The following is a 24,629-nucleotide window of genomic DNA, read 5'->3' on the forward strand; positions in this document are numbered from 1 at the left end:
TTCAGGTTCCTGTGGTTCCATATGAATTTTAGGGTTGTGTTTTATTTCTGTGAACAATGCCACTGGAATTTGATAGGGATTGCAATGAATCTGTAGGTCACTTTGGGCAGTATGGACATCTCAACAAGATTAATTCTTCTAATCCATGAACGCAGGACATCTTTTCATTTGTCTTTTATTTGAGACAGAGTCTCGCTCTGTTGCCCAGGCTAGGGTGCAGTGGCGCGATCTCAGCTCACTGCAAGCTCTGCCTCCTGGGTTCACGCCATTCTCCTGCCTCAGCCTCCCAAGTAGCTGGGACTACAGGCGTCTGCCACCACGCCCGGCTAATTTTTTTGCATTTTTAGTAGAGACGGGGTTTCACGGTGTTAGCCAGGATGGTCTTGATCTCCTGACCTTGTGATCCGCCCGTCTCGGCCTCCCAAAGTACTGGGATTACAGGCATGAGCCACTGCGCCCAGCCTCATTTGTATTTTCTTTCATTAATGTTTTGTAGTTTTCAGTACAGAGATCTTTTACCTCTTTGGTCAAATTTACTCCTAAATATTTTATTTTTTGATACTATTGTAATGAATAGTTTTTATAATTTCTTTTCTGGATAGTCTGTAATTTGTGAGTAGAAACACTTCTGATTTTTGTATATTGATTTTATATCTTGAAATTTTACTGAATTCATTTATTAGTTCTAATAGTCTGTTGGTTAAGCCTTTAGGATTTTTTATACGTAAAATCATGTCACCTGCAAACAGTGACAATTTAACTTCTTCCTTTCCAATTCCGATGACTTATTTCTTTTGGTACCTAACTGTTCTGGCTAGGACTTCCAGTACTATATTGAATATAAGTGGCAAGTGGGTGTCCTTGTCTAGCTCCTGATGTTAAAGGAAAAGCTTTCAGTTTTTCACAGTTGGGTACCATGTAAGCTATGGGGTTGTCTTATATGGACTTTATTGCACTGACACATATTCTTTTCATACCTAATTTGTTGTGAGTTTTTATCATGAAAGCAAAGTTGAATTTTCTCAAATGTTTTTCCTGCATATATTCATATGATCATATAATATTTGTCCTTCATTCTCTTAATGTGGAGCATCACAACTTTATTTAGTTAATTAATTTTTTGAGACAGAGTCTTCTCTGTCACTCAGGCTAGAGTGCAGTGGTGCGATCTCAGCTCACTGCAACCTCTGCCTCCTGAGCTCAAGCGATTCTCCTGCCTCAGCCTCCCTAATAGTTGGAATTACAGGTATGCGCCACCATGTCCAGCTGATTTTTGTACTTTTAGTAGAGATGGGGTTTCACTATGTTGTCCAGGCTGATCCTGAACTCCTGACCTCTAGTGATCCATCTGCCTCAGCCTCCCAAAGTACTGGGATTACAGGCGTGAGCCACCCCCACCTGGCTTATTTATTTTTTAAAGACACAGTCTCACTCTGTTACCCAGGCTGAAGTGCAGTGGCACGATCACAGCTCAAGCAATCCTCCGCCTCAACCTCCCCAGTAGCTAGGACTACAGGTACACACCACCACACCCAGCTAGCCAGCTTTTTAAATATTTTGCAGAGAAGTGGTCTTGCTGTGTTGCCCAGGCTGGTGTTGAACTCCTGGGCTCAAGTGATTCTCCTGCCTCAGCTTTCCAAAGTGCTGGGATTACAGGTGTGAGCCACTGTACTTGGCCATGTATCACACTTACTGATTTGCATATGATGAACAATCTTTGCATTCCGGGATAAATTCCACTTGATCATGGTGAATGATCCCATTTATGTGCTGTTAAATTTGGTTGCTAGTATTTTGTTAAGGATTTTTGCATCTGTGTTCATCGGGAATATTTCTTTTCTTATAGTGTTTGTGTCCAGCTTTGGGATCAGTATAATGCTGGCCTTGTAAAATTAGTCTGGAAGTATTTTCTCCTCTTCAGTTTTTTAGAAGACATTGAGAAGGACTAGCATTAGTTATTCTTTAAATGTCTGGTAGAATTTAGCTGTGAAGCCATCATACCCTGGGCTTTCCTCTGATGGGACATTTTTGACTGCCGGTTCAATTTTCTTACTTGTTATTGGTCTGTTCAGATTTTCTATTTCTTTGTAATTCAGTCTTGGTAAGATGCATGCTTCTAGTATTTATCCATTTTTTTCTATATAATCCAAACAATTGTTCATAGTTGTTTCTTTGATCCTTTGTATTTCTGTGGTATTGGTTATAACGTCTCTACTTTAATTTCTGATTTAAGTCTTCTCTCTTTCTTAGCCTAGCTAAGGGTTGTCAGTTTTGTTTATCTTCTCAAAAACCAACTCTTAGTTTTGTTTATCTTTTCTACCATTTTTTTAGTCTCTATTTCATTTAATGTTACTCATATCTTGGTTATTTTCTTCCTTCTACTAAGTTTGGGTTTAGTTTGTTCTTCCAGTTTCTTGCAGTGTAAAATTAGGTTGTTACTTGAGATTTCTTCTTTTTTAATGTGGCCATTGATTGCTATAAATTTCCCTCTTAGATTTGCTTTTGCTGCATTTTGTAAGTTCTGGCATGTTGAGTTTCCATTTTCATTTCTCTCAAGAGTTTTAAAATTTCCTTTGGATTTTTTTTTTTTATTATTAACATGTTGGTTATTCAGGATACACGGTATAAAACTTTCTATAATCTTTCTTCCAGGTTTTAGGTGAACATTATTCTTCAAAGGACTATCTGTTTTTGAAAGCCTGAGACATACGCAGGTTTCAAGGAAGGTAGATTTTCACTGATAGCTGGCTCTAGAGAATTCTCTTAAAAAAAGATATTCACATACTAGACTGGAAAAACTAACTAACTTTTTGTTATATATTTCATATATGATTAGGGTATAAGTCAGATTTCTTCCTGGGTATCACTGCCCAGGCAGACAACACATTAAGTTACTTCCTATTACAGCCCTTATGCCTTTACCTATGTCAGCTATCCCAATGGTCTCTAAACATTTTTGATCAAGCATCCTTACTATTAAAAAAATTTGTAACACATCCTGAAAAGTTATATGTGTGTATTATATCCACATTCTTATGTATTTACATAATACACTAACATATATATATGCACTAATATATAATATATGTAATACTAAAGTATTACATACATTTCAGCAGCATCCCCCTAACCTAGAGGTCAGTATGGATACTAAAGTATCACATACATTATAGGAATGCACAAAAAGGTATTTCAAAAATTGGGATTAATAAAAGTTATGAGTATAATTTCTATAACTTTGACTAGCAAGGAATCACCCTAATTACCCCCTTGGGACCACAAGCTGGTCTAGAGACAGATGAACCTGCATGATTATACACCCTGAAATCTGAGTTTACTATGACATTTGGTTTTCTAAGACAGGTATCTTTTTGATCTTGAAGACTTCTGTGTAGGCACCAACAGCAATCAACATCTAAGAGCAAAATAACACGTACTCTATAGTCTTATCTATCTCCAAAATAATAATATGTATACTGACATTATATTTTAAGGTTCATCATAACATCTTGAGGTCTTTTGAATAAAGAAGCCTACTTACAAAATACTATAAATTTTAGAAGTAGCAAAAACTTCATTGTTTTCACAAATAATATTTTTCCCCTCTATTATGCTGGTCACTTTGCTACTAATTAGGGCCAACGATAGGAAGTGGGCAGGAAAAGAAAGGAAAACTCAAACTTGTAAAAAAGCCTACTTTGAGATGACCCATTGAAATCAACTTGGTTTGGTCATGTGAGGGTTGTATTAAGTACAAAATGACATGCTCCCAGTCATCCAGAAAACAGTATCAAATTGCTAATTTAGTAAATCAGTAGAAAATTATCCACAGTTTACAGTATATAGTAATGATTGTGAAGGTTGAAAACAATGAATAAAACTAATTTGAACCAACTGCTTGCCCATGTTATTACTGTCCCTACAAGAAGAGATAATTAAACCTAGATATACGTATGCATTAAAAAAAAACAGCACTTTAAAGAATAGATTGTCACCAAAAAAGAGACTCCTCTTCTGCTAATAATAAAAATGTCTACTTTTTATTTTCCAATTTAACCAGGAGTCAAAAATTAAATTTTAAATTGAAATAACTGTAACAAATAATAAATTTATTACCTTTAAGAGTGCTAGTTTGCATTCAACACTCATTTCAAGATAGCCCTTCTTCTCCATCTCCCATGCCCAGGTACTGTTAAACTCTTGGCATATCTGTCAGATAAAGTTAACATCTTAATACATGAAAGCAATTTTTGTTTTATTTATATTGGTAGGCTTGTACAACTATGCTATCTGTTCTTGTTAATACATGTTTATAAAGGAAAGAGGTTACACCAAACAGTCCAATCCAACTGCACCCTAAAATGCATACTACTTAAAATGATAAAAAGTATTTACTATTGTTTGATAACCGAATTTAGGGTAAGAAGGGATCTCTGTAGCTCTCTTCTCTGCTATCAAGAACTTTATACATACTTTCTAGACACATTTCCCACATGAGAGTAATTATTTGATTCCATCTCTCCAAATGGCTGGAGTTCCTTTAGGGCGATGACAAAAATTTATTCATTTTTATGCCTAGGACAGAATTAGTTCAAAAAACATGCCAAATTGTATACATACTTTTAACCACGCCTCTCTCGAACTCATTATTCTACTACATAGGAGTAAAGCTAAAATTCCATTCTTGGCATATGAAAACTTATGTAACTTGGCTTTAAATGTCTAGGCTTCTCTTTCTACACAAGCATTTCAGGCAAACCAGAGCCACTGTAACAGACCAAAGAAGATCTGAATAACCACTGCACTTCAAAGCCAGTGCAAGAAACTTTATCTCATTTTAGCAGCATCCCCCTAACCTAGAGGTCGGAGGAAGCCAGTAAGGGAAGTTAACACACAGTGAAATGCAAATGGGTTCTATGAAATGCAAACAGGTTCTATGACCTCTGTGAGTTAGTTTTTTCAGCAATAAAACCAGAACAGTAATAATATTATCTTAAAGGCCATTAAGTAGGCATAAAATGATACAAAATGCCAGCAATTTCACATATTTCTTGCAATTCAAGGAGCAAAGCGCATAATGAGGGCCAAAGGAGAAGAACCAACACAAGGCAAGAGATTAACCTGGAGTATAGGGAATGAGGTAGACAGGAGAAAAACAAGCTGGCTCTCTCAGGTGGGTTACCCTTTTCCTAGCCTGCACTAATGTCATCTCTTTTCATTGATTTGTGTAATAAAATAATAGATTAGTATTAATATAGAAAAAGAATACAAAACAAGCAGTATGGCCAGGAACAATATAATAGAGGATCTTTTTTTTTGAGATAGGTCTCACTCTGTCACCCAAGGTAGATTACAGTGGCACAATCACATATCACTGCAACCTTGACCTCTCTAGGCTCAGGTGATCCTCCTACCTCAGCCTTCCAAGGAGCTGGGGTTACAGCCATGTGCCACCACGCCTGGCTGATTTTTGTATTTTTTGTAGAGACAGGGTTTCTCCATGTTGCCCAGATGGACAATGGACAGTCTTAAAAGACTCACAGGAAGCATAAGTTTCCCATTCCCTAGAATATATTACTTCCTCTGGCTGACAGTGTTATGTTTTTAGAGAGGAAAAAACCAGATATACAGAAAAAGGGGAAAATAGAAATATTACACGAGGAAGACCCTAAAGTGATTATACCAAAAGCTAAAATGTCAGAATCTGAATAGACACTTTACCACAATGAGAAAGATAATAATAAATGTTGGTGAGGATATGGAAAATTTGAATGCTCACAGGTTGTTAGTGAGAATGTAAAATGGTGCAGTTGCCTGGGAAAACAGCTTGGCAGTTTCTAAAATGTTAATATTTAGCTACCATATGACATAGCCATTATACTCCTATTTACACAAGAAAGAGGAAAACATACATCCACACAAAAATTTGTATACAAATGTTCCTAGCAGTATTATTCACAACTGCCAAAAGGTGGAAGCAACCCAAATGTCCACTAACAGGTGAATGGATAAACTGTGGTACATCACACAACGGAATTTTATGTAGCCATAAAAAGAAATGAGGTAATGATATACTATAGCATGGATGAGGCTTGAAAACATCTTAAGTGAAAGAAACCAGACACAAAAGGACACATATAGCCATAAAAAGAAATGAGGTAATGATATACTATAGCATGGATGAGGCTTGAAAACATCTTAAGTGAAAGAAACCAGACACAAAAGGACACATATTGCATGATTCCATGTATATGAAATGTCTAAAATAGTCAAATCCATATAGGTAAAAGTAGATTAGCAGTTCCCAGTGGATAGGGGAAGGAAGCAATGGGAAGTGACTGCTGATGGGTAGGCAATTTCTTTTCAGAGTAATAAAAGTGTTCTCAAATTAAGATAATTATGATCGTTGTACATTCCCTGTAAATACACTAATAAACACTAAATTGTTTGTTTTTAAAGGGTAAATTTTCTGGTATGTGAATATCTCAAATTTAAAAAAAAGAAAGAGAGACAATCAACAATGCAGAGTCCGGCTATGACCTGAATGAAGCATTTATTGAGTGCTTGGTTGAGTACCAGGCCCCTAGAAGAAGATAACATTGGCTGACTATCCCAGAGGCTAATGCCGAGTATGGGAAGCTCATCCTTAGTATCTGAGAGGTGAAAAATGACATAGCTCCAAAGTTTGGCCAACAAACCAGATACAGAAGCACAGCCAATGGCTCACGGTGTCACAAATTCCAAAAACAACAACTACCTTAGCATCTATGTGTAAAAGGGGAGGATAAAAAAAGAGAAATGGATATAAAGACGATAAAAATCCTTTGCCCCCACACTGCTTAACTTAAATTTACTGACCTTTATTTATAGCATTTAGGGTACAATACATTTGTTTTGCAGATTTCAAAGATAAATTTACTACTCATTTTGTATTTCTGAGACAGAGTCTCACTGTCACCCAGACTGGAGTGCAGTGGTGCGATCTCAGCTCACTGCAACCTCCGCCTCCCAGGTTCAAGCGATTCTCCTGCCTCAGCCTTCCGAGCAGCTGGGACTACAGGCGCCCGCCACCATGCCCGGCTAATTTTTGTATTTTTTATAGAGACGGGGTTTCACCATATTGGTCAGGATGGTCTCGAACTCCTGACCTTGTGATCCACCTGGCTTGGCCTCCCAAAGTGCTGGGATTACAGGCGTGAGCCACACGCCTGGCCCATTTTGTATTTCTTTAAGGGCAATTTAGACATACTCCTGTGCCATTTGATGTTAAAAAAAAAAAAAAAATCCACTAATTAGCTATGCACAAAACAGCCATAACCTACTATTACCACAAAATGAACACTGCAAATAAAACTTGCAAATAAAAAGATTATTCAAAAAGACATCTAAATAATTATTAGGCAAAACTATTTAATGTACACCCAGGACAAGCAAACTTTTTCTCAGGGCCAAAACAAGAAATAATTTAGGCACTGTGGGCCATAGGGTCTCTCTTGAATCTATTCAAATCTACTATCATGGTGCAAAATCAGCCATAGAATATACATAAATGAATAGCATGGCTGTATTCCCGTAACACTTTGTTTATGGATAATGAAATTTGAATTTAATTTTTACATGTCACCAAATATTATTCTTCGAGTTTCTCTCCCAATCATCTAAATACGTAAAAACCATTCTTAGCTTTCTGAGACAGGTACCAGGCAGGATGTGGCTCATGAGCTATAATCTGCCTAGGGAGCCAGAAATTAGCTGTGTCTATCAGAGACTGTCTATAATGGTGAATTCTTGGGTCCTGGAAGCAACCAGATCCTAATTACATTGGTAATTCATATTAATTCCCCATGCTCCAACTTGATTCTGACCAAGAAGCCTTATAATTATAATTTGGTTTTACATGCAATTTCTCTTGAGGGAGAGAATGTTCTAATATCTAAAACATGAACAATTTGACATAACATTCATACCTATTATCACCATAAATCATTATTCTATAATACTTGTTCTGCTTGATGCTCTATAAATCTAGCTGACAGGTCAGGTCCTATTGCATTCTCCTGCATGGTGCTTGAGGGACAACCGTTCTCCTGATACAACACCAGAATCAATGTTTAGTGCCTTCAAGGGTGAAAGTCAAATATGTGGCCAGGGAGGCATCCTGGCCAACAGTCTACTGCCATTCCAATACCCCCTGCATCTTTTCCTCCTAACCTCTACATACAGGTAAACAAAGTGGAGGATGAGGATGGAAAATGTTGGGCAGGAGCTTTTTTAAAGGTTCCATATCAGCTCAATATATATAGGAAAGGTGACTTCACATGCCTACAGAGCAAATATATAGACTTTATCTCAGTGGGATCATTAACTGATTTATCTTGGATTTATATAAACAATCAAAGTACCAATAATTCTTTCGGATAACTCATAAGAAATTTAAAAAGAGATTCTAAGAGCCTAAGGTCTCATCCCTGGGGGGAGCTAGTTCCAGTCTGGAAAAACCCAAGGCTCTCAAAGGAATTTACTTCTGATTCCAGCCAACATCTGACTGAAGACAGGTCCCAGACTTTCCCTTCCCATTTATTAAACAAGCAAATTTAAAATTGTAAATCCTTCTTCTGTCCCCTTGAGATGCATATGTATCTCCTAAGACTCAGAATATCTTTCTGAAGGACCTGAAGGCCATTCCTCTGAAATGTAACCAACAGACAGGGCCTTAGTCTACCAGTCTCTGTGAGAGGGTAGATGCCTAATTTCCATTAATGCTAGTTAGAAGACAAAAATGACATAATCATAGAAAGTCAACAACGCTCTTAGCTGCTTTTTAAATTTTTCACTTCCATAACTTGACTAAAGCTCCCCCATTCCTCCCACTCCTTTCCCTATTCCTTCTTTCTCCCTTATAAACACCCAGTCACCTCTGCACAAATTCGAACACAACACAGCTCCTTCCTGTACTGCGATAGTTACTAAGTAAAATCTGTCTTTATCAAGCTTTAACTAGTGTCAGGCTTTATCTTTGACAAGGAGAATCCTTGGAGATCATTTAGAGCCAAATCCTTATTTTACAATTGAGAAACATAAAGTTGATAGAGATTCACTTAACCAGTGATTCCACAAATATTACTATGTGCAGACTAAATGGCAGTAACTAGTCTAGGAGCTCAGATACCATGGTGAAAAAGACAACCCATTGAAACTGATACAGGAGATAGAAAGAAATTATTTAGGCAGACAGTGAGGGCAAAAGAGTCTTCAGCAGAACTTCCCTTCTAACAAAAAGCAGCCCAAGAAGTTATTTATTTTTCTAACAAAGAACAGCCTGAAAAATCAAGCTGCAAACGTAAATATGGAAGCTGAAAGCTTGCACGGGGGAATGCTGGCAGCTGTGCCAATAGAAAAGGGCTACCTGGGGGCCAGGCATGTCCACCATGGAAACTCCATCTTCCCTTTTTCATTAGCACGTGCACAGTAACAAAGAAATGGGGAACAAGGCACAGCTCAGGCTGAAAACTCACCTGCATAATAAAAGACTAAGGTGGGGGATGCCAGAGATTCGCTCCTATGCGAATGGCACACATGTTCTTAACTGTTTTTTCATGCCCTATGTAGATCAGACACCACCTCCCCACCATTTCATCTATAAAACCTGCTGCATGTCACGGTGAATTGGCAACCCATTTTCCTGGGACCCCTCTCTGTGGCTGAGAGCTATTCTCTCTTTTGCCTATTAAACTTCCACTCTTAACCTCACTCTCTGTGTATCTGAGTCCTTGATGTCCCTGGCTGTGAAACAATAAACCTTGGATGTCACCCCAGATGAGGTCACAAACTGTCAGAGGCATCTGAACCAGAGCAGCTTCATGTTGAATAGGAGCTGAGTAAAATAAGACTGAGACCTACTGGGCTGCATTCCCAGGAGGTTAAAGCATCCTAAGTCACAGGATGAGACAGGAGGTCGGCACACGATAAAGGTCATAAAGACTTTGCTGATAAAACAGTAAAGAAGCCGCCCCAAACCCCCCAAAATCACAAGATGGCCACGAGAATGACCTATTTGTCCTCACCGCTACACTCCCCCTGGACCAAAACAGTCTACAAAAGAGATGGCAACACCAGAAAGTTACCCTATATGGTCTAAAAATGGGAGGCATGAATAATCCATCCCTTGTTTAGCATATAATCAAGAAATAACCATAAAAACGGCAAGCAACAGCCCTCAGGGTTGCTCTGCCTATGGAGCAGCCATTCTTTTATTCCTTTACTTTCTTAATAAACTTGCTTTCATTTTACCTTATGGATTTGCCTCGAATTCTTTCTTGTGTGAACTCCAAGAACACTCTCTCTTTGGGTCTGGATTGGGACCTCTTTCTGGTAACAAAATTGCCTTTGCAAAAATTATACTAGTGAGAACATTATGGCAATGGGGGAGGTCTGATCTAGCCAACTCCCATCTTGCCTTTAATCTGCCCTTAATTATTCCTGGGCTTAAATTTTGGGAGACATTTAGTTTACAATTTAAATGACAAAGGCCCTTCCCCAAAACTCAACTGCCTTTGTAAAGCTAATGAGACACCACTAGGCTAGGAGGACAGAGGAGCCTGAACTAACTAAGCTGTGCAAACTTGTCCAACGCGTGGCCCACACCAGGATGGTTTTAAATGCGGCCCAATACAAATTTGTAAACTTTTTTAAAACATGAGAATTTTTGTGTTTTTTTAAAGCATATCAGCTATCATTCATGTTAGTGTATTTTACGTGTGCCCCAAGGTAACTCCTCTTCTTCCAATGTGGCCCAGAGAAGCCAAAAGACTGGACTCCCCCAGTACAGGTAAAGGACTGCTAGCCATTATTCAGAAGGTAAAAAGACATGCAACTTCTCCAATTATTCCTGCAGATAACATCACTATTGTACAACCTAAGATTGGCCTTTCGAGAGGTCTTTCCAGGTTTGTTGCATGTCTAATGACCAGTGGCTCCACCTGGACCTGCCAACCTGTGGCCCCACCCAGCAACGACCAAGTATGCAGGAAGACCATTTCTCTTGCACCTCCAACCAATAAGCAGTAAGCACCCATTGCCTAGCCACCCCGCCCCTTCCCCTAAACTGTGTTTGAAAAACCCTAGCCCCCAAATGCTAGGGGAGACTAATTTGAATAATAATTATGACTCTGGTCTTCCCTTTAGCTGGTTCTATCTTGGTAAAACTCTTCCACTATTGCAATTCCCCTGCTCTGCGTGGACAAAGGGCATTCGGTGGTTCTACCATCATGATGGAGGTTATATCCTATGAGGCAGTCAAACAGGAAAACTAGTAAGAAAATATCAAGCGCTAAAAATGATATGCTGAAAATAAAAAACAGTAATGTGATACAGAAAGTCTGAGTACTACTTAGGGCGCTTACTGAAGACCTCATTAAAAAGTTGACATTTGAGACTGGAGTAGGTGACTCATGCCTGTAATCCCAGCACTTTGGGAGGCCGAGGTAGGAGCATCGCTTGAACCCAGGAGTTTGAGACCAGCCTGGGTAATGCAGGGAGACTTGTGTCTACCAAAACTTTTAAAAATTAGGGCTTGGTGTGTGGTGATTCACTCCTGTAATCCCAGCACACTGAGAAACCAAGGCAGGAGGATCGCTTGAGCCCAGGAGTTTGAGACCAGCCTGGGCAACATGGCAAAACCCTGTCTCTACAAAAAATGAAAAAGAATTAGCCAGGCATGGTGGTGCATGCTTGTAGTCCCAGTTAAGGTTGTGGGGTTGGGGTGACGGGGCAGGGCTGAGGCAGAAGCCAGGGAGATGGTGGTTGCAATGAGCTGAGATCACACCACAGCATTCCAGTCTAGGCGACAGTGAGACTCTGTGCCAAACAACAACAACAACAACAACAAAAACCCATAAAAACAAAAACTAAAACTAACAAAATCAGCAGGCATGGTGGCTCAGGTGTGTAGTCCCAGCCTGGTATGGCAGTACACACCTATAATCCTAGCTACTAGGGAGGCTGAGGCGGGAGGATTGCTTGAGCCCAGGAAGTCAAGGTTGCAGTGACCCGAGATCTTGCCACTGCACTCCAGCCTGGGTGAGACAGTGAGACCCTGTCTCAAAAAAGAAAAAAGACCAGTGTAAATTAACTAGACTAAGGAGGCAAGTGGCAAAAGGCAGGGCAAAATAGATAACCAAAGGCCAAATTATGTAGGTCAGGGTAAGGAATTAAGATTCCATTTCAAATATGATGGGATACCACTAAAGGATTTTAAATAAGGGGAAAATAGTATGATCTGAATTACGCTTCATTTGAAATCATGGCTGCTGTGTAGAAAATGGATTGCAGAGGGGCAAGAAGGGGAAACTAAGAAACCAACCTGAAGGCCAATGGTGGCATGCATTATGAGGGTAGTGGGGATCAGAGAGAAGTAAGCTGTGATTTGGAGGTAGAATTATCAGGACAGCTGATGGAACAGATGTGGAGGGTAAGTGGAAAGAAAAATCAAGGGTAACCCCTGGATTTATCAAGGTTCCCTGGCTTGAACAAACAGGAAAAATGCTTTAACTAAGGTATTAAAACTGGGAGAAGGAAGTTAACAAGAGATTTGTTTGTACATAAAGATGATGGTATGTATCAGACATCTAAAAAGTGTGTTGCTGAAAGTCATTCAGAGATCTTCTGACTGGGTCACACTGTCTTTACTCAAACCTTTCAAATCTGAATCAAGAATTTTTTTTTTTTTGAGATGGAGTCTTGCTCTGTTGCCCAGGCTGGAGTGCCGTGGTGTGATCTCAGCTCACTGCAACCTCTGCCCCTCCAGGTTCAAGCAATTCTTCTGCCTCAGCCTCCCAAGTAACTGGGACTACAGGTACGCGCCACCACACCCGGCTAATTTTTGTATTTTTAGTAGAGACGGGGTTTCACCATATTGGCCAGGCTGGTCTTGAACTCCTGACCTCGTGATCTGTCTGCCTTGGCCTCCCAAAGTGCTGGGATTACAGGTGTGAAGAAGAATTTAATAGCTGAGCTCTGGGAAGTGAAGAGCTGCATCTTACTCATATTCATATCCCTTGACAAAGTTTGAGACAAAGAGCAAGTACAAAACAAACATGATGAGCATTCGAAAGACACACAAAGGTACTGTTTTTATCTTAATTAAAAAAAATTATCTTAACTAGCAATAATTTCTTTAGGTAACACAACACATCCTAAAGAAACTTTTCAGGCCAGGCGTGGTGGCTCACGCCTGTAATCCCAGCACTTTGGGAGTGCGAAGTGGGCAGATCACCTGAGGTTGGGGGTTTGAGAGCAGCCTGACCAACACAGAGAAACCCTGTCTCTGCTAAAAATACAAAATTAGCCGGGGGTGGTGGCACATGCCTGTAATCCCCAGCTACTAGGGAGGCTGAGGCAGGAGAGTCGCTTGAATCCAGGAGGCAGAGGTTGCAGTGAGCTGAGATCACACCACTGCACTCCAGCTTGGACAACAAGAGCAAAACTCTGTCTCAAAACAAAAAGAAAATTTTCAAATTTTACTAGAATAATAACATTTTTTGCATATTTACTATGTGCCAAATACTATTCTAAATACTTTAAAATATTAACTCAGTAAATTCTCATAACAACCTTTTCAATAATTCCACAAACATTTACTATGTGCAGACTATATGGCCGGAACTAGTCAAACGCTTGGATACCACGGTGAAGAAGACAACTTGTCATCATGGAGGCACTAAAATGGGTAAACTAGTAAGAAAATATCAAGCAGTGAAAATGCTACACCGAAAAGAAAATAGTAACATGATAAAATTCTCTAACAACCCTTAGATTGAAAGTAATGTTAACCTCAGGAGGAAAGTAGGGCAAAGTGGATATGTACTTTACTCAAAGAATGAGAGAAACAGGAATTGCAATAATCATTCTGGAGGACTGAAGCATTTATGGAACAGTGCTACGAGACATACCCTGTTTTAAATACTGGAAGGGCAAAGATGGATTAAAAGTCTCTGCTCCGAGAATTTCAGAATCCAGAGAGGAAGAGACAATTCATAAACAAACAATTATCAGGGGAGAAGTAGTCAGTGAGTTATCTACAAAGTGAGTAACTGACATAGGTATAAAGTACTATGAAAACAGAGAGGAAACACTAACTCAAGCCAAGAGATGAAGGGAGACCAAGGAAACTTTTCTTCAGGTGGTAACATCTGTGCTAGGACCAGACGGATGATTGAGGTTTAAATGAATAAGGAGGTACAGCTCATTTCAGAAAGAAAAAAAACTGTTTTTTTTTTTTTAAGGGGAGATGTGAATGATTATGGCATGTTCTGTCAAGGTGGAGTTGAATACAGTTCTTTATGCTAGAGCTCTAGCATAAAGGCTAGCATAGAGCCCTGACATAAACGTTTTTGGGATTGGCAATGGACAGAGACAAGACCATGAAGGAAGACAGTGAGCAGGTCTACGAAAGTGGGTCATGCCTAGTAAATATGGAGACCCAACGAGGCTCTGGAGGTACTAATAGGAAATAGTCCTGGGGCCAAGCACGGTGGCTCACACCTGTAATCCCAGCACTTTGGGAGGCCAAGGCGGGTGGATCACGAGGTTAGGGTATCGAGACCATCCTGGCCAACATGGTGAAACCCCGTCTCTACTAAAAATACAAAAATTGGCTGGGCAAGGTGGCACATGCCTGTAATCCCAGCTACTTGGGAGGCTGAGGCAGGAGAATCGCTTGAACCCGGGAAGTGGAGGTTGCAGTGAGCCAAGACTGTGCCACTGCACCCCAACCTGGTGACAGAGCAAAACTCCGTCTCAGAAAAAAAAAAGAAAATAGTCCTGTTGGCACTGCAGGACAGACAGGAACACAGATTCTGATGTCAAGAGAACAACTAAAGCCTGTTGTAATAATTCAAAGGAAAGGTAACGAAGCTTGAGCTACACTGTGGCAGAGGATATTCAAGAGAAGTCAGATTCAGGCTGAGCGTGGTGACTCATGCTTGTAATCCCAGCACTCTGGGAGGCTGGGAGATCACTTGAGCTCAGGAGTTCAAGATCAGCCTGGGCAACATAGTGAGACACTGTCTCTAAAATAAAAAAATTTAAAAAATTAGCCAGGTGTGGTAGCGTGAGTCTGTAGTTCCAGCTACTGGGGAAGCTGAAGTAAGTGGAAGGATCACTGAGCCCAGGGGATCAAGGCTGCAGTGAGCTGTGACTGCGCCACTGCACTCGAGACTGGGCAACAGAGGGAGATCCAGTCTTTTAAAAAAAAAAAAAAAAGAAGATAGATTCAGATTGTGCAAATATCTTAAAAGCAGTAACAAGTTTACATGGTTTTACCACTCACAAAAGAACTTTCACAGATTCCATTTTTAAGTGGATGTCCAGCAAAACCACAAGATTTCTGAAAAAAGTCCAATTCATCTTTCTTTTACATTATACATAAGATTTCTTTTCAATGCAACATCCATCCATCTGTTGAGGAACACAGGTTGTTTCTACCTTCTGGCTACAGTGAATAATGCTGCAATAAACATTGGCATACAAAGATCTGTTTGAGTCCCTGCTTTGGAGTAATTATATATGTAGGAGTGGAATTGCTAGGTCATATGGCAATTCTGATGAGCTTTATGAGGAACTGCCAAACTCCTTTCCATAGCAGCTGTACCATATTACATTCTCACAAGGAATTTAGGAGAGTTCTAATTTCTCCACAAAATCACCACACTTACTTAAAAAAAAAAAAATAGCCATCCTGTTAGGTGTAAAGTGGTATCTTACAGTTTTGAATCACATTTCCCCAAGGACAAATGATGAACTTCTTCTCATGTGTTTTTTGATCTTTGTGTATCTTCTTTGAAGAAATGTCTATTCAAAATTTTGCCAATTGGGTTGTCTTTATGTTGCTGAGTTTTAGGAGCTCCTTATATGTATCTCAAACATTAAATGCTTATCAGTTATATGATTTGCAATATGCGCAATTTGCAATATAATTTCTTCCATTCTGTAGGCTGTCTTTTCACTTTCTTCATAATGTTCTTTGATGTACAAATGTTTTAAAATTTGACAAAGTCTAACTAATCTATTTTTTACGTTGTTGCTCAGTCTTCCGGTTTTCTATATAAGAATCCATTGCCAGATCCAAGGTCATGAAGATTTCCCTTTATTTTTTTCTAAGAGTTTCATAGATTTAGCCCTTATATTTAGGTTGTTGATCCATTTTCAGTTAATTTTTCTGTAAGATATGAAATAGTGTATCCATTGTATTTTGCAAGTTGTCATAGTTCAACAAAAAAGTATTTTATACTATAGGCAACAGTCAAAAGATATTTTTAAAATACCATCAACCGGGTGCAGTGGCTCACATCTGTAATCCCAACACTTTGGGAGGCCAAGGCAGGAGGATCACTTGAGCCCAGGAGTTTGAGACCACACTGGGCAAACGTGGCGAGATGCCATCTCTCCGAAAAATAAAAAATATTAGCTTGGCATTGTGGCACTTGCCTGTGGTCCTAGCCACTCAAGTGCCTGGGGCAAGAGAATCACTTGAGCCCAGCAATTAGAGATTATAGTGAGCTATGATTATACCACTGCACTCCACCTTGGGTGACAAGAGTGAAACCCTATCTCTAAAATAAATACATAAACAAAATACAAATAAAAATACCACAATAAAAACTCAATAAATCTTATATACTGCATTCTTCCATCATATTCAGCTCAGTCGAAAATCAAGAAAAGTATGTCATTAATATAGTAATACTTTACAATGAATTCCTAAAACTTTTTATAGTCATGAAATTTTAAGAAAAGACTTTTTTTCACTTCCACATTTATCTGCTTAGTGAAAGCAATGATAAACAACTTTAAAATGCTATTTTTATGTAACTTCTTTCAAAACACACTGACATTATACTTACAGGCATTCTTTACTAAGCAAGTTCTGTGACTATGAAGGAACAGTACCTTTTCTTTTTTGAGATGGAGTCTCACTTTGTCACCCAGGCTGGAGTGCAGTGGTGCGATCTCAGCTCACTGCAACCTCTGCCTCCCGGGTTCAAGTGATTCTCCTGCCTCACCCTCCTGAGTAGCTGGGATTACAGGCACCCGCCACCACGCCCAGCTAATTTCTGTATTTTTAGTAGAGACAGGGTTTCACCATGTTGGCCAGGCTGGTCTTGAACTCCCGATCTCTGGTGATCTGCCTGGCTTGGCCTCCCAAAGTGCTGGGATTACAGGCATGAGCCACCACACTCAGCTGGAACAGTATATAATTGATATTTTATAACTAAAACAAATCTTGCACACTTGAAAAAAAATTCAAGAGCACTCTTGCCACAGGAGGTTTCCCAGATATTAAAGTATTTAGCGAATGCGTCTCTGTGGGAAAAATATTTAGGCATTTTAGTATTACAAAACATTCATTGGACCATCTGAAGTCACATAGCAGTTCAGTAGAAAACTAGAGAAAATGCAACCTAACATTTCTACATCCACAAGTATAAATAATTTGACCCAAGTTCACACCAATTTCCAAAGGAATGCCAGCCATAGAAGAGAAGAAAACTTCTCTAAAATTACTCTCCTGTTGCTTTGGTAATTTATTATTAATATTTAAAGAATATTTGCTGGGTTTCAACTATTTGAAAGACACTATGCAGAGACTATACCTTCATGAAAAAACTTATACACCTAGTAATTAGCATTGTTCAGGTAAATGTTTTCCCCAATACAAATCCAATGTCCTTTCTGCACTACCACCTGCAATTCAGTTATGAGAATAAATCCTGGTTGCTCATACATTAGCACAGAGTAAATGGTATTCTCTAAGGAACATTTTACAAAGTTAAATGGTTCATATAACTTTGTAAAAGTTATATGAAGATGCTAAGGCAGGGCACAGTGGCTCACACCTGACCATCCTAGCCAACATGGTGAAACCCCGTCTCTCTACTAAAAATACAAAAATTAGCTGGGCGTGGTGGCGTGTGCCTGTAATCCCAACTACTCAGGAGGCTGAGGCAGCAGAATTGCTTAAATCCGGGAGGCAGAGGTTGTTGTGAGCCAAGATTGAGCCACTGCACTCACTCCAGCCTGGTGAAAAAGCAAGACTCCGTCTCAAAAAGAAAAAAAAGAAAAAGAAAATCCTTTGCAATATATAAAGCATTAAGCATTCATGCTCTGCTATCAGACAAACCCGTGTTCAATCCTTGCTTTACCACCTGGTGTCTATGTGACCTTGGGAGTAATTTACCATTCTATGGTCCAGATTGTGGTGAGAATTAAATGGTGATGCATGTAAAAAAAAACCAAAACAAGCATAGCACTGAGTTTATAATAAGCTGTCAAATATTATCTATTATCATTATTATTAAAAAGTTACAAAGAAACTGGAAACCTCATAAATTGCTATCAGTACAATATAAATTGCTATGGTACAGCCGCTATGGAAAACAGTTTGGCAGTTCCTTAAAAAGTTAAACACAGAATTACCATATGACCGAACAATTCTACTCCTAGTTATATACAGGAAAGAAATGAAAATACATGTTCACAGAAAAACTTGCACACAAATGTCTATGGCAGCATTATTCCTAATAGACAACAAAGTAGGAAACAAGCAAATGTCCCTCAACTGATGACGGATACATAAAAGATGCTATTATCCATATAATGGATTAGTGTTTGGCAATAAAAAGGAATAATATGATACACGATACAATGTACATAAACCTGGAAATCATTATACTAAGAGAAAGAAAATAGGAAAGACCACATATTTTATGATTCCATTTATAAGAAATGTCCACAGTAAGCAAATCCATACAGATGGATACAGGGGAAAAGGTGGGGATGTGATTGATACTGATTGATAATAGATACAAGGCTTCTTACTGAGATGTTAGAGAAGTTTTGGAATTAGTGGCTATGTTTGCACAACATAGTAAATACACTAAAAACCAATGAACTGTACACTTTAAAATGGTGAATTTTATGTTACGTGAATTACATCTCAAAAAATAAAAACACAAAATACTAACAATGCAAATAAAAATTAAGAGTATTAATCTTAATTTACTTTTGAGAAATACAACAGTAAAGGAACATCCAGTTCTTGTCAAAATATAACCAAATTAACAAATGACAAAAAGTGGCCTTTATGATTTGCTAACAGATGACAATGGGTCTTTCTGAAATTGCTGTTTAGATCAAGGGCATCTATTGCCAAATGTATTCATTTTCAAGGGATTTCTAAACCTAATACTAGGTACTTTACTTTCAAGGTACAAATGAATATGGTCATTTTCTGTTGAGGGGTAGAAAAACACCCCAGAAAAGACACATTAGGTTATTTTCTTTCTTTCTTTTTTCTTTTCTTTTTTTTTGAAACGGAGTCTCACTCTGTCACCAGAGTGGAGTGCAGGGCTGTGATCTTGGCTCACTGCAACCTCCGTCTCCTCGGTTCAAGCGATTCTCCTGCCTCAGCCTCCTGAGTAGCTGGGATTACAGGTGTGCACCACCATGCCCAGCTAATTTTTTGTATTTTTAGTAGAGACGGGGTTTCATCATGTTGGCCAGGATGGTCTCAATCTCCTGACCTTGTGATCCACCTGCCTTGGCCTCCCAAAGTGCTGGGATTACAGGCGTGAGCCACCGTGCCCGGCCACATTAGATTATTTTCTACTTAATGACATCATGTTTCAAGTATTGAGCCCCCCAAAATACTTTCTGTGTATTCTAAGACACATATTTGCTTTCATTTTTTAACATTTCTTTGAAACACTTACTATATTTGATGTTATAGTGTTTTTTTTAAAAAACAACTCCTATTTACTTAGAAATTATTCTGAGGCTAAAAGAAATCAAGTGAGATTTCTTTTAAGGGATAACTTATGAAAAATCGGTTATCCCACTAGTTTTAAAGGTCTTCACATGGTTGTCTTCAGGAAAGAGGCAGGGCAGAAGGAAGTAGAGGTGCGGGTACTAAATTTGCGAAGGCATGTGAAGGCAAATTGTTATTTAGCATAGTGGTATTCATTATCCATGGTCAAGGTGTCTGAAATTGCTCATCAATCAATCATTAACAATCACAGAAAACGGGGGAATTTCATGGAAGCATAAGGGAGGCGTAAGGGTTCACTGGCAGAGAAATTTCTTTATGACTTGCCAAGTAAAAGGAATGTGAAGAATAAGGCCAAGGCCCATCCAACTAAGCAAGAGTTAACAGGTCCTAGCAGAACTGCTAGTTTAAATTTCCATTCAATGATTTTTTTTTTTTTTTTTTTTTGAGACAGGGCCTCACTCTGTCACCCAGGTTGGAGTGCAGTGGCACAATCTTGGCTCACTGCAGCCTCGACCTCCTGGGCTAGCTGAAGCAATCCTTTCACCTCAGCCTCTTGCACAGCTGGGACTACAGACTTGCACCACCACATCCAGCTATTTTTTGTATTATTTTCTTTCTTTCTTTTTTTTTTTGGTAGAGACGGGGTTTTGCCATGTTGCCCAGGCTGGTCTTGAATTCCTGAGCTTAAGCAATCTACCTGCCTCAGCCTCCCAAAGTGCTAGGATTACACATGTGAGTCACTGTGCCTGGCTGGGTTTCTTTATTTTTAGAAGGGTAATTGCACTGTAAAAGTAAAAAGTCATCTGCCTAGATTTTTGAGTTCCTGTCTACTACGGATGAATGTATGTTAGCAAACGCAAGATACAGCACAATAACAAATGAATGCCCTTGGTTAAGCTCAGTTCCTAGACACCTCTCTCTCTCTATCAATTATCAAAAGTTGTTGATTTTACCTTCCAAATAGCTCTTACATCCACCCCCTCCTTTCCATCCCTAGTGCCAAAACCCTAATTCAGGTCTCCTTATTGCTCAGTTGGATTATCACAGTAACCTCCTGAACACATGATTGTTAGGCCTCCACTCACTGTCATTTTCTCTAGGTACTTTGTATTACAGTAGGGCTAAGCTACTGGTTATTTCCTAACAAAATTTCTGCTCATTCTATAGGTCTTAGTTCAGCTGTCTTCAGGAATTACTAACAGGAGTTGACAAATACATGCCAACGCTGACTGATTTGTGTAATAATGTAGTCTGCTAAGTCTAGGCTTAGCAGGAAAGGCTTAAGTTGGTAATGTCTGCTATGAGCAAAGCAACAAGGCCTAGCAGATGCCAGATACTTGCTCTGGATTTAAACAGATTTTTATATTAATTATATTCCATTTACTTCAAAAGGAAAAGAAACAGCTTTCAGTAACACATAGGTACAATGATGCCACAAGGAGAAAGATGAGAGAGCCATAAGAGCCATATAATGGAAGGTAAAAATTCCATCAGAAAACTAGCTAATGATTATAACTAAGAAATAAATATAACAAAGTTAAGCTTACTGGCAGTCAAGGGAAAGAAAACTAAAATTGTCTCAGTGATTAATTGATCCATCTAATACTGATGCATAAAAGATTAAAAGAGGCCGGGCGCGGTGGCTCACGTCTGTAATCCCAGCACTTTGGGAGGCCGAGGCAGGCTGATCACCTGAGGTCAGGAGTTCAAGACCAGCCTGACCAACATGGAGAAACCCCGTCTCTACTAAAAATACAAAATTAGCCAGGCATGGTGGCGCATGCCTGTAATCCCCGCTACTCGGGAGGCTGAGGCAGGGGAATCACCTGAACCCGGGAGGCGGAGGTTGCGGTGAGCCGAGATCGCACCATTGCACTCCAGCCTGGGCAAAAAGAGCGAAACTCCATCTCAAAAAAAAAAAAAAAAATGATTAAAAGAAGCCGCCGGGATGGTGGCTTACACCTGTAATCCCAGCACTTTGGGAGGCCAAGGTGGGCGGATCATGAGGTCAGGGGCTCGAGACCAGCCTGGCCAATATGGTGCAACCCTGACTCTACTAATAATACAAAAAAAAACTAGACAGGCGTGGTGGCGCGCGCCCGTAGTCCCAGCTACTCAGGAGGGTGAGGCAGGAGAATTGCTTGAACCCGGGAGGCGGAGGTTGCAGTGAGCCGAGACAGTGCCACTGCACTCTAGCCTGGGTGACAGAGTGAGACGATGTCTTAAAAAAAAAAAAAAAAAAGATTAAAAGAAGCCTTCAAGAAACTTACAATATACAAGAAAGACAAATGTGAGGAACATTTCATCAGTGATATTTTAAAGCACTGGATTCACCAAGTCCTGGATTTGAATGCTGGCTCTGTCATTTTTAGCAATGTGAGACCAGTCAAGTTACTGTATTTAGTTTCTCAAAATCAATTTCCTTGTGAGTAAAATGAGGATAATCAGTATTTTAAAGTTGAGATAATGCAAAGAAAGCCCTAAACATCGCCTGGTACATAATGAACATTCAATATAAAACCATACGACAGTTTGTAAAACAGGGTTAAACAAATCCATGAAGGAACATCTTCCTGATAGAAGGACTCAAGGAGACAGTACTACTTGAGCTGAGACCTAAAGGACAAATAAGTTGGCTAGGAAAACAAACTGATGGGAAGGTATTCCAGGCAGAAGATACCATATATGCAAAAATGCTGAGGAACAAAAAAGATGGCACGTTTCTGCATCAGTGGTCCTCCACCTTTTTGGCACCAGGGACCAGTTTTGCAGAAGATAATTTTTCCACAGACTGGGGGTGGTGTGTGGGAGGGAGATGGTTTTGGGATGATTCAAATACATTACATTTGAATCAACTAGATGGTCCCCATCTGGAAGTGATGGGAAATAGTGACAGATCATCAGGCAGTAGATTCTCATAAGGAATGCACAACCTAGATCCTTTGCATGCGCAGTTCACAATAGGGTTCGCACTCCTACGAGAATCTATGCTGCAGCTGATCTCACAGGAAGCAGAGCTCAGATGGTAAGGAGAGAAATGGGGAGGACCGCTATTGGTCTGTGGCCCAGAGGTTGGGGACCCCTGTTCTATATAATAAGAGTCTAGGGGAATCACTAAATAAGTCTGTGCATACTATGTGAACTAAAGCAAAAATGACAACATCCCTGAGCCTTATCAGTTTCTTATTTGATGTGATCAGGGTGATTGTAAGAATTAAACGAGAAAAGACATGAAAAGTCCTGAGCACAGTGTTAGGCACAAAAGAGATATATTACTACTAAGCAGTAGGAAAAGAAGAGAATCATATACTTGTAGTCACGTGGATTTTGGAGCCATAGTCTTACTTTTAGTAAACTAACTAAAAATTATGTGTATTATAAAACATATCAATTTATGCTACAGTAGTATTTCAGTAATAGAGCAGGAAATTTACGAATACTAGTTACCTTGATCAAGTATTTTTCCCATCTGTCTGCAGTAACAGATTTGCCAATCTTCCTCATCAGCTTCAAATGGAGCTCCACCAATTCTTTCGGTACTTAAAAGAAAAAAAAATATTGTTAGCCAACAAAATAAAACATTTGTAAACATTTAAGATTATAAAAAAAATAACCTTCCCCAACCCTGGATACTTTCTCAAAACAGACAGTGTTGATACTAGCTAACTTTTAGACCTCTGAATCAAAAAAGCCTAAACTACAGCAAGAAATGACCAAAAACCATTTTCTTAAAGATAAGCAGGAATATTCACATTTTCTTTCAAAACACCATCAAATAAGAGTAAAACCTAATATAAACTATGAACTTTGGTGATAATTATATGTCAATGTAGATTCATCAGTTATAAGAAATGTACCACTATTGTGGGAGTCAACAGTAGAGAAATTGTACGTGTGTGGGGACAGGGATATATGGGAACTCTCCACACTTGCTGCTTAATTTTTCTGTGAACCTAAAATCGCTCTTAAAAAAATAGTTTGTTAAAAAAAAATACCATCAAGTAAAAGCACTTAACTATACAACTAAAGTTTGTATGCTGTTTATCTGCAATAACAAATATTTGGTTCCCCTGCTGAGATTTCAAAGACATACACTCATAGAATTAGAAAGCAATCAAGAAATATGAATTCCAAGTTGATAGATATGTCAGAAATTAAACTAATGGTTTCCAAACTGCTTTGGAAAACTCTTCCAATCTATCTCTTGTCTGATGTGTTCAACTTCTCTGTAGCCTTTCTAGGAATCTTTGCTTGACAAGCTTCATGGACAAAAAAATGACTTACCTTGCATAGCACTTAGTTCTGTTTTCTGGATAGTTCTAATTACTAGAAAGCTACCCTTACTCTCAAAATCTGCCCTATGACAACTTCCTCTCCTAATTCTGGCTCTTACTCTCTAGTCTCAAAGACAGTACTTTTAATCCCTCTTCTGTTGGAACCTTCCAATATTTGAGGACTGCTGTTATCTTCCCTCAGATTCTCTGCTTTGACTGTAAACAATCAGAGGTCCTCTAAATATTATTTAGGCATGGTCTGATTGTATTTAATTATATTAATTAGACCAGAGGGACACATACGGCTGTCAAAAGAAGCATTTCTCTTTTTTATTATGAAACGGTATCTCACTCTTTTTGCCCAGGCTGGAGTACAAATGGCACAATCTTGGCTCACTGCAATCTCCGCCTCCTGGGTTCAAGCGATTCTCCTGCATCAACCTCCCAAGTAGCTGGAATTATAGGTGCCCACCACTACTCCTGGTTAGTTTTTGTATTTTTAGTAGAGACGGGGTTTCACCATGTTGGCC

The 24,629-nt window shown here is 39.2% G+C and overlaps 1 protein-coding gene across 1 annotated transcript in view; it reads right to left on the minus strand.

Annotated features, from left to right (window-relative positions):
• RSF1 (remodeling and spacing factor 1) overlaps positions 1-24,629 on the minus strand; it is a 158,063-nt gene that overhangs the window by 83,543 nt on the left and 49,891 nt on the right. Inside the window, exons 2-3 of the mRNA XM_025356651.1 lie at positions 23,273-23,364; positions 4,117-4,209 (exon numbers count right to left, since the gene is read on the minus strand). Of these exons, the coding sequence (XP_025212436.1) occupies positions 4,117-4,209; positions 23,273-23,364 (185 nt within the window). The remainder of the gene's footprint in view (positions 1-4,116; positions 4,210-23,272; positions 23,365-24,629) is intronic.

Source organism: Theropithecus gelada, chromosome 14, assembly GCF_003255815.1.
Source record: "Theropithecus gelada isolate Dixy chromosome 14, Tgel_1.0, whole genome shotgun sequence".
In the NCBI taxonomy this organism is placed as follows: domain Eukaryota; kingdom Metazoa; phylum Chordata; class Mammalia; order Primates; family Cercopithecidae; genus Theropithecus; species Theropithecus gelada.